The sequence below is a fragment of the Pygoscelis adeliae genome, unplaced genomic scaffold (genome assembly GCF_000699105.1).
Source record: "Pygoscelis adeliae isolate BGI_AS28 unplaced genomic scaffold, ASM69910v1 Scaffold356, whole genome shotgun sequence".
In the NCBI taxonomy this organism is placed as follows: Eukaryota; Metazoa; Chordata; class Aves; order Sphenisciformes; family Spheniscidae; genus Pygoscelis; species Pygoscelis adeliae.
In genome coordinates, this window is record NW_008824949.1 from 708,914 (window position 1) to 724,130 (window position 15,217).

Consider the following 15,217-nt stretch of genomic DNA (forward strand, 5'->3'; position numbering starts at 1 on the left):
ATGAAAGACATTCTTTATTAAGGCACAGGACAGCAATATTAAATGGGAGAGGGGGCTGGAACCAGATTAAATTGGAAACAGATTTCTTTCTTTTTTTTGATGAATTCTGATTTGCGTGGGGAGCCTTGTATACATTATTTCATACTCACAAAACTCACCAAAAAGCAAAAGCATACTAGTTATATAGAAGGGTGAAACTGAAAAAACATTGTAAATTTTTTTTATTCATCTTGTGTATCTCACAGTAGGTTCCAACTCTAACCTTCTTTTCTAGATACACCTGGAATTGGAATTGGGTTCTCGGTAAAAGGCAGTCCCTAAGGACTATCCATAGTGTTGACAATCTTAGTCAGCTGAATTTGAGCATTACTGGACAGTTTCAGACATATACAGTTGGACCACATGTTGTTATTTTCTGCGACTTCATTATCTTTTTTCCTTCCAATTAGAGGATGAGTACAAGCAGGTATCTAAATGTCAAATTCCACACCTCTCTAATATTCCATATTAAACTTCATATTCCCTATTAGCTTCTTATAGCATTTATAAGGGAATATAAATGTCTTTTGCTCCAATTTCCAACTGTTTAGTAGCATTATGTGCTGCTACTTATCTGAACAGAAAGTCCATCAAGCCAAAAGAATATCAAGTTTTTAAAAAATGCAGGCCTCTGAAGTATCACATCAACCTGATACAGAACAGCCATATTCTTCCCATTAAAATAACACCATACCCATAAGAAAATGGCTTAGAAAGCACAACAACAGACACTAAGGCTTTTATCTAGATCTTCAGTAACAGATAAGAAGCTAAACTATGTGTCAGAGTGTACACAGGTCTACTCTGACTTCCAGAGGAGAAAAGAGTGTCATCTTTAGGCTGACTAAAAAATGGACCACAAATCATCAGTTTTCTTCTTAAACAATACATGTGTTTGCTCATTCTTTACAGTAAACCACTATTTTTTAAGATGGTTTCGTTATTGCATTTTCACACTCCTTCTACAAGAAACTATGTAAAACTCAGAAACACTGCTCAAGTTCAGTGATGTAAATGTATTTCATACTTGCTATCTGAAAGAAGCTCAACTCTGCCTCCTGCAGCAGCAGCAATAGAATTAATGACCAAATTCTGACTGCAGGAATTTTACTGTTGACAGCAAAGAAAGTTTCAGCTCTTAGTTCTATACTATCATAGCTTGAAAATACATTTTTTTTCCTTAAACAGTGTTAGTGGTTATTAAATGCAGCTGTCCAAAGACAATATGCAGCTCTAGAATCACACAAACTGCTGTTAGTCGCTTTATGTGTGACCTATTTCTTTGTGATTAGTAGTAGGGACAGAGTCCTGCCTCAGTGAAGTAACAAACTATTCCTTCCTAACCACCCGCCATCACCACTTACAGAACACTGAACTACAAAGACCTATAATCTGATCCAGTAGTATAGTATTAAAGGAGAGACATTATAATTTGAAATAAGAAGCAGTAACTCTATAAATCCACAATATCTATGTTTTGTGGGATTGCCTCTACTGCACTCGGTAGCAATACTGAAACAAAAGGAAGATGCTTCCTTATCATATGCAGATAATATTGTCTACTCGTAGTTCTAAAATCATATTAATTGGACCTAAAAAGCCTCTGCAAATATTTCTCTTGTGAATATCACCTTCCAAGTAAGTATTAGATCACATCAAACAACAAGTAAAATTTATCATGTGCTTTGGTATATGTTTTTCTTCTTTCAGAGCCTACGCTGCAAAACAGTTCTGAGGTAAGCCTACACCCGTTCTGCCTCCTCTTTTATCTCCTGAATCAGAAAAAAAAAACCTTACAGAGGTGTTTTCAAACACTCATGGAAACTTTGGAGACTCAGGACAGCATTGCTTGCTTATTACCTGATCACGATCACCTGCAAAACAGCAGCTCTTCATAGTACATGAGTTGAAGTACCCTTGGTTGTCAAACTGGAAGACAGGTAGCCGGCAGTGGATGTCGTAGAGGACTGGGGGAAGGCGCCGACGCAGTGCCAGCAGCTGGGTTCCATTGCTGTTGAACCGAACACTCATGGCACTTTGAAGGGAGAGGTTTCCACCATAGCGGAGCAGCGAACTGAGAAAAGACAGATGAAACAAGTGAGATGGGCTGCCACTTGAACTGAACTACTTAAAGACAGAACTCTCTCTTTAACCTTACTGAGTCATTTCAAACAAATAAGCCCAGTGAACTATAATCTTATATTTAGTTTCTGCTTCAAAGCATCAATTCCTGAACAAACGTGATTCAAAACCTGAATGACAAACTATCAAAACGCTAAGACTATAAAGTCTTCAGAAGAGTAAAGTTAAAGACTGAGAGAAGTTTTGTTAATAACAAATACATTTTCTGCACAGGAGCAAAGTCTCAGAGTAGCCTTAGCCTTAAAAAGGCTGTTCTTGTACCTCTGGGATGTCTGCATTTGAGACTGACCCTACCAGCACTCAGCTCTTTTTGTTCAGCTGGTGCCTGAATCCAGCCAGCGCAAACATTTTTTTTCCCCCTCTGCTCTGGCACCAGAAGGCATTTTCTCCGATTGTAGATACTCTGACCATTATCGCACTTCTGCTTCTATTTACATTTCTACAGCACATCAGAGGATGTTTGAACTCTACAATCAGATCCAGCTGTCTTAAATAAAAGGCCATCTTACCAATAACTTATTGCAAGAAATGCTAAAATAAGTCACTTAGCTAGTCTCAAACTTGCTTCATCTAAAAATATTGCCAAGGAGGCAAGACTATTATGCTACTACATGACACTATTACCTAAAACTCTCACATGGTTGAATTAGCTAGTTTCCTTGTTCCATATAAGGCTGTATGATCAGAGCTGGAGTATTTGTATCAGTTCTTATTGACATATACAAGACAAAAACAAAGGGTCACAAGTTTCCAGGCTCTCTCTTTAAAACAGTAACAGAATATGGAATTTGTTCCATCCAGGAACCTAAAGATAATCAAAGCATACCTGAAATTCAACTTGCATTGTACAGGCTTTCTGTTTTTTCCAAAGACTTAATTCAATCCCTGTACTTGAAGTGATTGTGTGTATGGAAAGGGGGACAAAGAAGGAAGACATTTTATCCCTTTTTTGTTCAGTGATCACTGAAACCTCCTTAAGCAGTACCAGAGCTCGACCTTTTGTTAACAGGTTTTGAGCAATCCCCATCAAATCTTGTTAAGAGCTGTGACTTTTATGCACCTTCTGGACCAGACAAGGCATGCCAACACAGAATTTGCAGATTCTAGAAGGAAGTTTATTCATAGATTTTAATGCATTATACTTTCTGATGTAGCCCTATGCCCCAACATTTGTGAAAAATGAGTCACTCCACATGGATGGGAAAGCCACATTCCATGCAGGTTGAAGCACGCATCATTACATGAGATACTGTAAAGTTAAAAAACTATTGCTCCTAAGCTAGAGTTCAACAAAGCCAAAAACAAAATAGAAGACTCCACACAATGAACGCACTAGAAATACACTGCTCTCACACACATGCACTTTGTGAACTGAACAGTCAAAGCCAGGTGCCGCAAAGGAACCAGAAGTCACATTTTCAAAGCCAACTAGTAAGAGCTTCAAGCTGGGCACCAAAACTTCTGAATGCCTGTATCAGCATGAAGAGTCCTGCTCTCTCACATACGTGTGCGTTCTCCTCCTAGGCAAAGCTGCTGAGCTTCTCTTAATAGTGTTTATGGTTTTTAATAAAAACATGAGAAAATTTAATACTAGAAACTGTAACCTTAGAGACAAGGATTTAGGATCCCCCTCATCAGCCCTAGTTTCTGTTCATCAAGATCAATAAAGTACTCATCCATCTCAAAATACTCAGCCAGGCATTAAAAAAAAACAGAAAAACAACCCAAAACAAAAAAAAAACCCAAAACACACATGACTTCCCCCCCCCAATAGGTTTGTGTAAGCCAAAAATTTTTTCTATGGAAGTTTCCACTTCCTTAAAAAAAAAAAAAAACAAGACATAAAAACCCAACAACACACAAAAATTAAACAAAAAAACCCCAAAATCCAAAAACCAACCAAAGCCTCAACCCAAAAAACATGCAGAAGAAATAAACCCAAATTTTTTTGGTGAAGAAAGGTCAATTTTTCTATAAAAATACACGAGTTCTCCACCGTGGATAAGAACACCATAACATATACGCACCAACAAAACTTAAGGTGCAGCCACTACTGCACCAGGACTAAGCCCCTCTCCCCATCACCAGTTCTCCTCCTCAATCTAAACCGCAACCTGGAATTCTCTCCTGCCTACAAGTCAGCGAGCCTACCAGATGCCCCATCCTTTCAAATCTTCAAGCAAAAAGTTTCCATGGTTACTATTATTATGCCCTGCCTGAAATATTTTGAGATTATATTTTATAGTAATAGTAGTGTAATAATAAACTAGCTTCCATTCTGCTTACAGATGTTTTCGTTAAGCTCCTATAGCAGTCAAAGCTATCAAAGAAAACACCTCTTGGAGTTGAATTCTGTATTGTGTTTCAGCAACTTCAATGTAACAAAGCTCTAAAAGAATATTTTACTTCAGAAATTAAATGAAGTAAGAAAGGCTAGAACTTCAGAAATTATGATAATGTACACATAAGAAGTCTAGAGTTAAGGAGCTGCATAGTTAAGACCCCTCAAAAGATCCACAGCTTTGCCTACCTCATACCCTTACTCCACACAATTCAGCCACACGTGTAATGGAAATACAGTTTATGCTGCAGTTCCTTGAATATCTGGCTCAAAGGAAAAAGAAAAAACAAAACAAAACAAACCCCCAAAAACCCAAACCCCACACTAATAAAAAAGGCAGTGGTCTAAGTTCGGCTGATAAAGAAATGCTAAAATAGCCATATGCCATTCATATATAAGAGTAACATGCCCATGACTTTCTCCATTTGCCTCAATTTTGTCTCCAAAAATCAGACTCTATAGCTCCATGTGCAGCATTTTGCTGCACTAATCACAAGACAGTGGTTTTCTGTTTTGCCCACCCTGCTGTGTCCTGCTTGCTTTCTCTCTGTCTCTTTGAAAGGGTTTGTTAAATTAACTGCAGTGTTTTCCTTTAACAAGCTATGAAAAGAGGCAGCAGGTAGTTAGGTGGGGATGGAGAGACAAACTGACACCAAAACCCCCCAAACATCCATTTCCTGACCCAAACAGAGAAAAAATATTTGCTCTCTCTCTCCTCCTATGAGAGAACATCTGAGAGAGATGGTCAGAAATATGATGGGGGGGTATGGAGTGAGTGCAGCTCATGGCTCCATCTTGGTGGAAAAGCTAGGAACCTAGCTCACTAACAGAAGACATAGAGGATTTGAGAAATCTCTCTTCCTCTGCCTCCTACTGCAGGCAGTGCACATGGTAGCAGTATTTAGAATTGAGGAACCCCAAGACTTCAGTATCTTCCATTATAAAATTTAGTTGATTATAGAATAACCATGCTGTCTTTAGGGGAAAAAAAAAAATTGCCCAAAATGTCTTCTAGAGTATTCCATCTCCATCAAAATTGCAGGAAAAAAGCAGTCAGCCATCTCCAAGAAAGAACCTGGGGGAAGTTACATTATTTCTTACAGTATTAAACCAGTACTAGTACTCATTAGTACTAAAGAGGATGTCTGAATCAAGAAGCTCTAAAGATCTTCAAACTAATTAGAACCAGAGCTTTTGCTCTTCTTCTTTTTTTGGGATGGGAAGGGAAGAGGAAGGGGAGAGCTGTGTTTAAGCATGTTCAGTGTTCAAATGACTATCTCCACTTTCCCGGTTGCATCATGGTGCTGCTCTGTACCTTTAGTCAGTGCTACTTTGGGATTTTTTCCACGCAGGATTACGTGGGGCTGTATAGACATGCTTGGATATGTTGCTCGTGTTAGAACTGCCACTTCTGCCTGCTCCTTATTGCATGCTCCAGCAAAGGAATTTCAGAGGCAACACCTTCTTGCAGTTACTAAAAAGTTTACTGATGCATCAGACTAAAAGTAATATTCTCCTCTCGAAGACACAGACCATGGCAGCTAGTGAGAAATCTGAAGACAACCCTAAAAGGGCACCTCTGAACAAGATGGGTGCCCTTTCTGCTAGAGGCATTATCTTTATGAATGCAGACCCAGGCTACTCTGGGATTTAGTCTGCTTCCAAATTTGGCTCACCCAGCCAGCCATGGAATGCTGATGTTGTCTACAAGCTCTGGAAGCAATATAGAGACACACACATGCACTTCTGAGTTTTTAAAATAGTCATCTCGTATGATTAAGAGAAATATTTAGTCCACAGATGGAACATTACAATCCAAACACACATGCTGGAGCTGGAGGGAGGCTGAGGAGGGAGAGAATGGACAGCTATGTGCAATATGGTCATTTCCGTAGTTGGATATGCTGCACACAGGCAGCACTCAAACGTTAACTAAATACCAGCTCAGCCAAACAATGGAAGGCTTTCAATCCAAGAGTAGCACCACTAATGTAAATAAATACGTTTCTACTGGCAGCTAGTGGGGTGAGGGAAGAAGTAGTCTCACTGCACTCAGAATTTGCAGGAAAAGTCTATACCTGAAACAGGCATTTCCTCCTCCTCCTCTCTCCCCTTTTCTAAACAAAGAAGTTGTTTCATCCTTTTTTGAAAAGTCAACTGCCTGAGTGGTAACATAAGATCAACCCAGGCTATTCAAAAGTTAGCTTGGCAACAGACAGTGGCCATTAAAACTGAGAGAAGATCAGTGTCTTGGTAGAAATAAAATAAAAGCAGCATGCATGACAGCATTAAATAGAACCATTAAATAAAACCATTGAATAGCTTCTCTTTATAAGCTACAAATCTGACAATGAACTGCAGTACAGACACTGTCCTTGGGAAATGAGTGTCATTTAGGAGGGAGAAGGAAGGAAGGGAGAAAGTGTTGATGTCAAACAGCAGTGTGTGAAACTAACTTAATGACAGAATGACCTTAAAAGGAAAAAATGAATTGAATGCTCGTAACTAATACACACCATTGCATACAACTGTGTTTGTCAGCATTTCCGTCACCACAAAATTGAGGAACTTCTAACTGTGCAGAAAGAACTGGAATGAAACTTGGCAAACAGAATCTTGGCCTGGAAAACTGCAGAAGGGTTTGGGTTTTTATTTGGAAGAAAGTTATTGTGTGTGTAAAAACACATACAATTCTTCTTTAGTCTGGAGCAAACACTTAGAAAGAGCCAAATTAACCAATAATAGAAAAGCAGGCACAAGATCAATTAACATGCATACATTTTTTTTTAAAGTAGATTACAGGTCTCTCAGAAGTCTCAAGATAGTTTCTTTGAAAAGCAAGTAAGTCGTGTCAAAGCGTGTGGAGTTTCTCTATGTGTATTCAGAAGTGTTAACAAATGTGAAGGAAGTCCATCAGTGTCTTAAGATTAAAAAGGTACAAAAGCCATATTCAGGATTTTATTATTTCTCAGTAACATGCTCATTTTTCTAAATTCTGTCATCACTATTTCTGATTATCTCACTACCTTTACAAGAACTCTCTTCAAGAACTACATCCCCCAGAATCCTTAACAGGAAGTAAGGGGTATTCGCTTGACTTTAAAGAACAACCAAATAAAATAAAGGCTGTGTATTGTTAGCAAAACTAAACATATTTGCTTTCCTTCAAAAAGAACATACAAGTAAAACCAACTGCATCCACCGAGACTGGAAAAGTAGGGAATTTAGGGTGAAGATTCTGCATGTTCAAAAATGTGTCATTCTTTCTGCTCTTTACTGTTAGGGTCAGGAACATGTAAATTAGTATAAAAAGGAATCCCCCATCATTAATAAACTTTCATGTGTGGCAAGCTCTAAGGTGACCAGAAGCTTCACCTTTCCCTCCAAACCAAGAGGGAGATAATTTATTAATTTTTTTAATGAGAGATTCTTATCTGATAACTGACTTCAGAATCTGGAGCCTTAAGAACATCAAACATCACCAGATTTACGTACCCAGAGCAGCCAGACCTTGTAACAGCAAAGACTTGTGTGGTTTGGCCCTTATGATCTAACTGAATCACTGAATGCTAATGTTGCTTTACCAGTGATCTCAGGCAGTTCTCCAGAAAGCATTACGTTTTCCTTTATTCTGCCTTCATTCATAGGAAAAAACCTACAGAATCTCAGTATTTTGAGGAAGATGACAAGAACAAAGGCATAAAGTATACTGAACTCTCCCCCTCATCTGTATTACTTCTATCCTTTTAGGACTTAAGGCTTACCTCTGCCACTACAGCAATTAAACAGTAGCAAATGACAACAACAAACAAAAAAACCCCTGTTTGTTCCTATGTCTCTCCTCCTCCTCCAGCTCCATCCAAGGTTTGTTTTGGTCTTTACAGACCTGTTCCCAAACATTCTCACTGTCCTAGGCTTGCCCTCACTACAGATCTGAGAGTCAGCAGGCACAAGAGCATCCTGTTCTCACTCTGCTTGAAACATCTAGGTGTTACTGTAATGTAAGTAGTAAATGCGATCTAGTAGACAGTAAAATAGTTTTGCAGGAAAAGAAAAAAAAACATTTAGCCAGATTAAAAAAAGAAAAGAAAGTAGAGAATACAGAGTAAAGAACAACTGTCCAACAACCACAAGCAAGCTAGCTAAATCACCTCACCATTTTCCTCCTTTTCTAACTGTGCTGGTTTTGACTGGGGTAGAGTTAATTTTCTTCCTAGTAGCTGGTACAGTGCTGTGCTTTGGATTTGTGCTGGAGACAGTGTTGATAACACAGGGATGTTTTCGTTACTGCTGAGCAGTGCTTACAGAGTCAAGGCCTCTTCTGCCTCTCACACCACCCCACCAGCGAGAGCAGGCTGGGGGTACACAAGAAGTTGGGAGGGGACACAGCCAGGACAGCTGACCCCAACTGACCAAAGGGACATTCCACACCATATGACGTCATGCTCAGCATATAAAGCTGGGGGAAGAAGGAGGAAGGGGGCGTCATTTGAGGTGATGGCATTTGTCTTCCCAAGTAACCATTACGCATAATGGAGCCCTGCTTTGCTGGGGATGGCTGAACACCTGCCTGCCCATGGGAAGGAGTGAATGAATTATTTGTTTTGCTTTGCTTGCGTGCGCAGCTTTTGCTTTGCCTGTTAAACTGTCTTTATCTCAACCCACGAGTTTTCTCACTTTTACTCTTCCGAGTCTCTCCCCCATCCCACTGGGGGGAAGTGTGGTGGCTGTTGTGTGGTGCTTAGTAGCCGGCTGGGGTTAAACCACGACACTAATCCCTAAATTCTACAGTTGGAGTCCATTATTCAGCCTGTTCAGAAATAGTACCTTGTAGGATGGAATACAGACTGTGAGAGAGAACACTGTTCAGCTAAATCCAGCAAAATACAAAGGAGTAGGTTCCATCAGATAACCAGACAGAGAAGATGCAAATACAACCAGACATGGCATGGGAAGATGACCTTTAGGCCAAATGAAGGAACACAAGCTCTTTCCAAAACAAAGCACACACCGAAGTCAGTATAACACAAAACACAGATACCAGAGAATGTTACCTCAGAAAAATGTCAAAGTTGGTAATTCCTCCTGAAGAGTAAATCCATTTTCACACCTTAGTGTCTATGCAAAAGCAGTCACATATCAATACTGCAGTCCTATGAAGCGTTTTTTCCTACACACGTTTCTGTGTTGGAATTCTTGTATTGCATTAGGAAAGCTGAGTAACATCAGCCACAGATTTGTTCTCTCATCCAGTAATATATATACGCTCGCTCCTTCTTTTCTCTAGCAAAGCTGCATGAATTTTTAATTTACCAAAGCTACAAAAGCTGAAATTAAAGAAAAGAGCAGCAACAAGAAAGTAGGCCTTTCTCTTGACAGGAAAAGTGGCAAGATCCAAGATGCTCCTGCAGAAGCACAGTCCATTCTTGAATCAGTAAAGCTTTTGCCTCTAATAGGTAAGGTACAAGATGAATAGAAATTATCATGTAAAGGTAACTGACTGCAACTGCACACACAACTTTGGTCTCATCAAGTTGGTTCCACCACAGTTTCCCATGGACTGATGTTTCAAAGACTAATTCCCTTGTCTTACAATAGGGTTGAACTAACATTTCAGATGTTCTCCCAGTAAATGCACTAAGAGGATCTCTCCCTTGTATTCAGTGACCAATATTTTTTTTCAAATTTTATTTTCAAAATAAAAAATGGTATCTCTTAATTCCTTTCCTCATTTTAATTCCCTCCTCATTTAAATGAGGCATAAAGGTGATTAGGGCAAGGCTTTTATGATCACAGACCTATTTCCTTAAGAAATCAGGCTACAAAAACCCATTAAATCAGAGCTTCTTTTGAACAACAGATTACTATTTTATACTTTTTAAATTTGCATTGCATGGACAATACTTTGCACTTTAAATTCTTGCTTTAGAAAGACCTGTGTGCTAGAGAATTTCAAAGCTAACAAAAAGATTAAGCATCATGAGGCTTTTGAAGTAGGCAGTATTCCCATTCCTTGATACAGGAAAAACTGAGGGCAAGAGAGGTCAATCAACAGACCTACCCAACACTGTGAAACAAAACCGGGTTTCCTGACTTCTTGTTTACTGCATGAAGTGACTTACATTCTTGAAAACTATAAACCTGAATACCACCGCTGCTTCTGGGAGCAAGCTGGATCCCACAGAGCAAAGGGACAGTACCTGGCTTAAAGTGCCTGGCCAGAACCAAACCAGGGCTAGTGTGGGGATGCTGGTAGGTGTGAAAATGCTTAATCTTCAAATCAGAAGATCCCCATGCATATGATGGAGGGCTAACTATCTGCAATGGATAATGTGATTTTAACTAATGAAGGTTTGAGAAAACTACTAAATCAAGACAGGAAAAGCTGAACAGAAGAAGAGTCACCGTAGCCCTATCTGAGAACAACAAAGAATTAAAAGCTGAACTACTAACAATACACATTTTTATTATACAATTTGAACCGCAGTACCCCAAAACTCAGTTGTGTGTCTGATCAACAAATCTGGGGATGCTAGACGGAAGTCAAAAATCTTCCATTCTGTCATTGAAAAAAAACTTCAAAGCTCTTCAGTTTGCACATCAGTGGACTAACCTGAATACACTCCACTTCAGGAAAGATACCAGCCTAAACATAGAAAAAGCTAAGCTAAACCCTCTATCCCAAAAGGGGCTGACAAGGTCAGGCATAAAGCAGGACTGCAAATGAGAGAAGGAAAGTGTACATCCAAAACAGAGGCTAAGTGAGAGGGCCCTTCCTACGGTACTGTCCTAGTTAATTCCGCAATAAGGACAAGACATAAAGGTGGGAAAAAGACTACAGCACCTGCTTCACACACTTGAATACCAGGCAGCATTCGGCAGACTTGGATACTTACTTAAATACTTCTAGACTACCTAGCAACAGAAAAGATCACTTGCTTCACACTAAAAAATATCTAGCAATAAATTTGCTGATTTACATCTTTTGCAACTTCAGCACAGCACTTCTGTTTTTAAAACGGAAAAAGAAAAGAAAGAAAAAAAGAAAAAAGCATCAACTGGCCAAAAGTGGCAACCACAACAACGGATTCCATATGCAGAAAAGTGCTCTTCCCAGCAGAAATACCACTTAAGCCATCAGCATGGCTTAATGATTGTCACCATCTTTCTTTGCCCAAAGTCAAAAAGGCTTATTTGCAAGTACTCCCTTTTTTCTTCAGTGGCCCCCTACTAGAAAGGCAGAGGAGACTACCTTAGATGTTTCTAACACTGAAGAAGTCATTTGATTTTGGCTAAACCTGTGGGAAACAGTTTGGAGATTTATTTGTGGTTACAATGAGGAAAACAAAGCCAAAAAATATCCCCAAAACACCACTCCCACAGATGCCATTACCATTCAAAAGTTACTTCAACACATCCCAAAGATTTCCAGAAAAGAATAATTCAATCCCCATGAACTTAAGCAACGATCAGCTCACTTTCTATGACATTAAAAGGAACTTTTAAGAAATAATGGAAAACAAATGGGGGGGAAGGAATCTAAGTTTAGGTTCTGTGTTATTTGGGGCAAATATGCCAAGTTGGACCTGGTCAGGAGAGCTTCAAATTCTAGGTTGAGACACAGATCAGTTGAGCTGCCTCAGTAGCACAGAAGCAAAACAGATGAGGATGGTACATGAGTTGTATTTCCTGAACTGCGAGAGAAGACAAATAGTTATTTGAACTATTTGAGGTGGTGTGGTTGACCCATACTGGTGAATGCCTAAATAGCACTTAAAATTTGTTATACTGTAACCTAGCTAAATGAATTACTTTAAGCAGCATAAAGTTAGTCAAAATTCACAACAAATGGTTCAATCAGGAAGGGAAAGAACTGAACTGATAAGCTTGACAATGAAAAAGTGGTTGCCAAGATACACATGTTTTTCCTGCACTCATTAATACAGTGCTCTGCTCAGAGCAGGGCTGACAAAGGTCTCCAAACAGAAACATGCAGCACACTTCTATTGCATTGAAATAATTTAAACAGGTAGCTGCTGATTCAATGATGTGGAGGACTCTTCCATCTGCAGGGGCTTGGGCAATCCCAAAGAACACGCATTAGAAGTGATTAGAATCACAAGCTTCTTTCCTTTACATGCAGGGTCAAAATGCAAAACAGTCGAAGAAAAACCTTAAATCTCCACGTACTATTCCTGCCATCCCACTCCTGTAGTCATCATGTTACATCTTATTAAAAACCTGTAAGGAAAAAACAATTACAACCAAAGATGCTACTTTGAGAAAATTCCCAATCCACCAGTTCTAGCCTCTAAAGAGCCCTGAACCTTACTAAACTCATTTTCAGAAGCAAATCCTGTGGTTACCCCCCAGATTAATACCCCCTGCAAGTCAATCATCAACAATACTGGATCCCACACTTGCACTTCCAGAAGCTCAGTATTTCAGCCAACATACCAGACATCTTGGTAACACACAGATAAAACTAGGCAACAGCTACTTTTTAGAGTGAGCTCAGGAAGATAAGCTAGAAAGGATAAAACTCAGCATATGCATGAGCATTTCTCAGAAAATAACTGCTGTCTCCATTCTGGTATGATCTTTAAGGATCAAATACCTGGAAGGTACGAGCCTGGAAACTAAAATTGGCAACCACGGGAGACCTAAATCTGTGGACTTGAACTCAGTTATGATGCTGGTTTTATGACCTTAGAATACCTCCCTTTCCCTTGCACTCCCACCCATGAACAAAAAAAAAAACCCAACAAAATAAACCATGCCTCTATTCAGAGGTAATACTTCGCCCTCTCTTGCAAAGATGGTCTATTTGACACGCATCTAACTAAACTCTGAAGAACTATTCTCAAATTGCCTGTAGTTCTGGCAGCTACCACTTCTATTTGAAAACCGACAAAGGACTTGTGAACCTGAAATCTAACTTTTCCAACTACATGTCAGCATGTCATTGTAATATAAACCACTTGCAAGACTTCTACGTCCTTAGCTTTTCACGAGCACAGAGATATTCCATACCCCTACCAGAAAGAAGTCATGTAGTACATACAGTGTTTTCCTCTTGCCATCAGAGACCATTCCACTGATCCAGAAACAAGAAGGTAATACTCATCAGGTCTTTAAAAGGCCGTGAACTAAATGCAACAAGTGAAACTATAAGGCAAAGCAATCAGGAGCCAAGAACTGGATTTTCAGAAGTACTGAGCACCTGTGATTTCCAATAGATTTGGACCAGAAGTTACGTATTCAGTACATTGTTTTAAGAGTTGGATTGTGTTTTCTTGCAGCACAACGACTAAGCTGAACACCTAGTAATTAGCACTTGGCAGAAAAAGCTCTGTTCAAGACAAAGACTTTAGAGAACACACTGTCAGCTGGAGACCAGCAGCACAGTACAGCCACATCCTTCAAAGTCCTCCACACATTGGCAAGATCAACATAGCCCAACATTCATAAACATGCTAAGAGTCCTCCCCCTCAAGATCCCCCTGAATCTAATTAGTCTATTACAGGGAAGAAATTTCCATCTCTGTATTTTGCTTACTATTTAATGACCTAATCACTAGGTGATTCACTGATACCTAACAATGAGTATTCCTCATCCACAGCTTGGGAGTTTGCTGCTTCTGACTTCTCAGTGCAGGAGGCAAATTTGACATTAGTTTGAAGTCCATTAAGAGGGCCTTCTTGATTGGTGTTTTTTGAGACACAAATATTCATTTAATGTGAGCTCAAAAGAGTTTGCTTAAAAAGGCTCTAAACTGCAGTTACTTCTCAGCCAAGACAAAGAAAGAAATTGAAGTTGAACTAATGTTCCTATTTCGCTTTGTCTGTAAAGCATTGATGGAAAACACTGAAATTGACTCTCCTTTAACTTGGGCTTATTACGACTTGTATGATCAAGTTAGCTTTTAAGATATGCCATAAGATTTACAGTCACCAAGGGATACCAGGTTTGCCCTGGTGGTCAAGGATTTTTTTTAACTAATCATTGGGCTTTTTGAGTACATTGACTTGTAACTACACAGGCAGCACAGGCCTCTTGAATTTTCAGAAGAATCATAAAAAGGTCTATCGCATGTAAGCATTTCTACCTCACTCAGAGCTTGAATCCAGTACTTGAGTTCTGGGGACAAAAGCATTCCCAGAACTCAACACTCAAGACCAGTGTCCTGGATCACTACGTTGTACTGCAGGAACATAAAAAGTCAAGTGTCAAGCAGAAACACGCTCTGCTTATAGTTTATTCTCATGGAACAGGCAGCCTTGGAAGGTAAATCACCCCCAACTTTGGTTATGTTTCACCTCTTCTACTTTGTAAAAAGCCACCAGGAATGCTTGTAAAGAACATGCTGATGAGACAAAAAAGGGAAAGGTTAGTGTAGCAAAAGAAACTGAAGCAAGCAATACAGTAATGCCACAAACAGCTGAACATATCTAGTAGTTCACTGTTCCTCAAATGAGGAAGGTCTTGCTTCCTTCTTATTCTCCTGTTCTCAGCCTTACAGGCCTCCCCCTCTCTTCTCCATCATCTATACTATTCACTAGGCCCTCCCTGAACCTAGTTCAACTTGCTAGGCCATAAGAAAGCTACAAAGCTTTTCCAGGTTAGTTTTCTGGCTTCTGAGCCGGATGAATTGGCTCAAAAAAAACAGGTCAACCACAGAATTAGTGCAATGG

At 39.5% G+C, this 15,217-nt stretch overlaps 1 protein-coding gene across 2 annotated transcripts in view; it reads right to left on the reverse strand.

The window, feature by feature from the left end:
• The window catches only part of DCAF5 (DDB1 and CUL4 associated factor 5), an 80,061-nt gene that overhangs the window by 36,997 nt on the left and 27,847 nt on the right, over window positions 1-15,217 (reverse strand). Inside the window, exons 1-2 of one of the 2 annotated variants that reach the window (XM_009325578.1) lie at window positions 7,039-7,078; window positions 1,900-2,113 (exon numbers count right to left, since the gene is read on the reverse strand). In XM_009325578.1, coding sequence (XP_009323853.1) covers window positions 1,900-2,113; window positions 7,039-7,046 — 222 coding nt within the window. In that variant the 5' untranslated portion in view covers window positions 7,047-7,078. Of the gene's footprint in view, window positions 1-1,899; window positions 2,114-7,038; window positions 7,079-15,217 lie in introns of those variants that run through there. The other variant, XM_009325577.1, reaches the window with a different exon arrangement.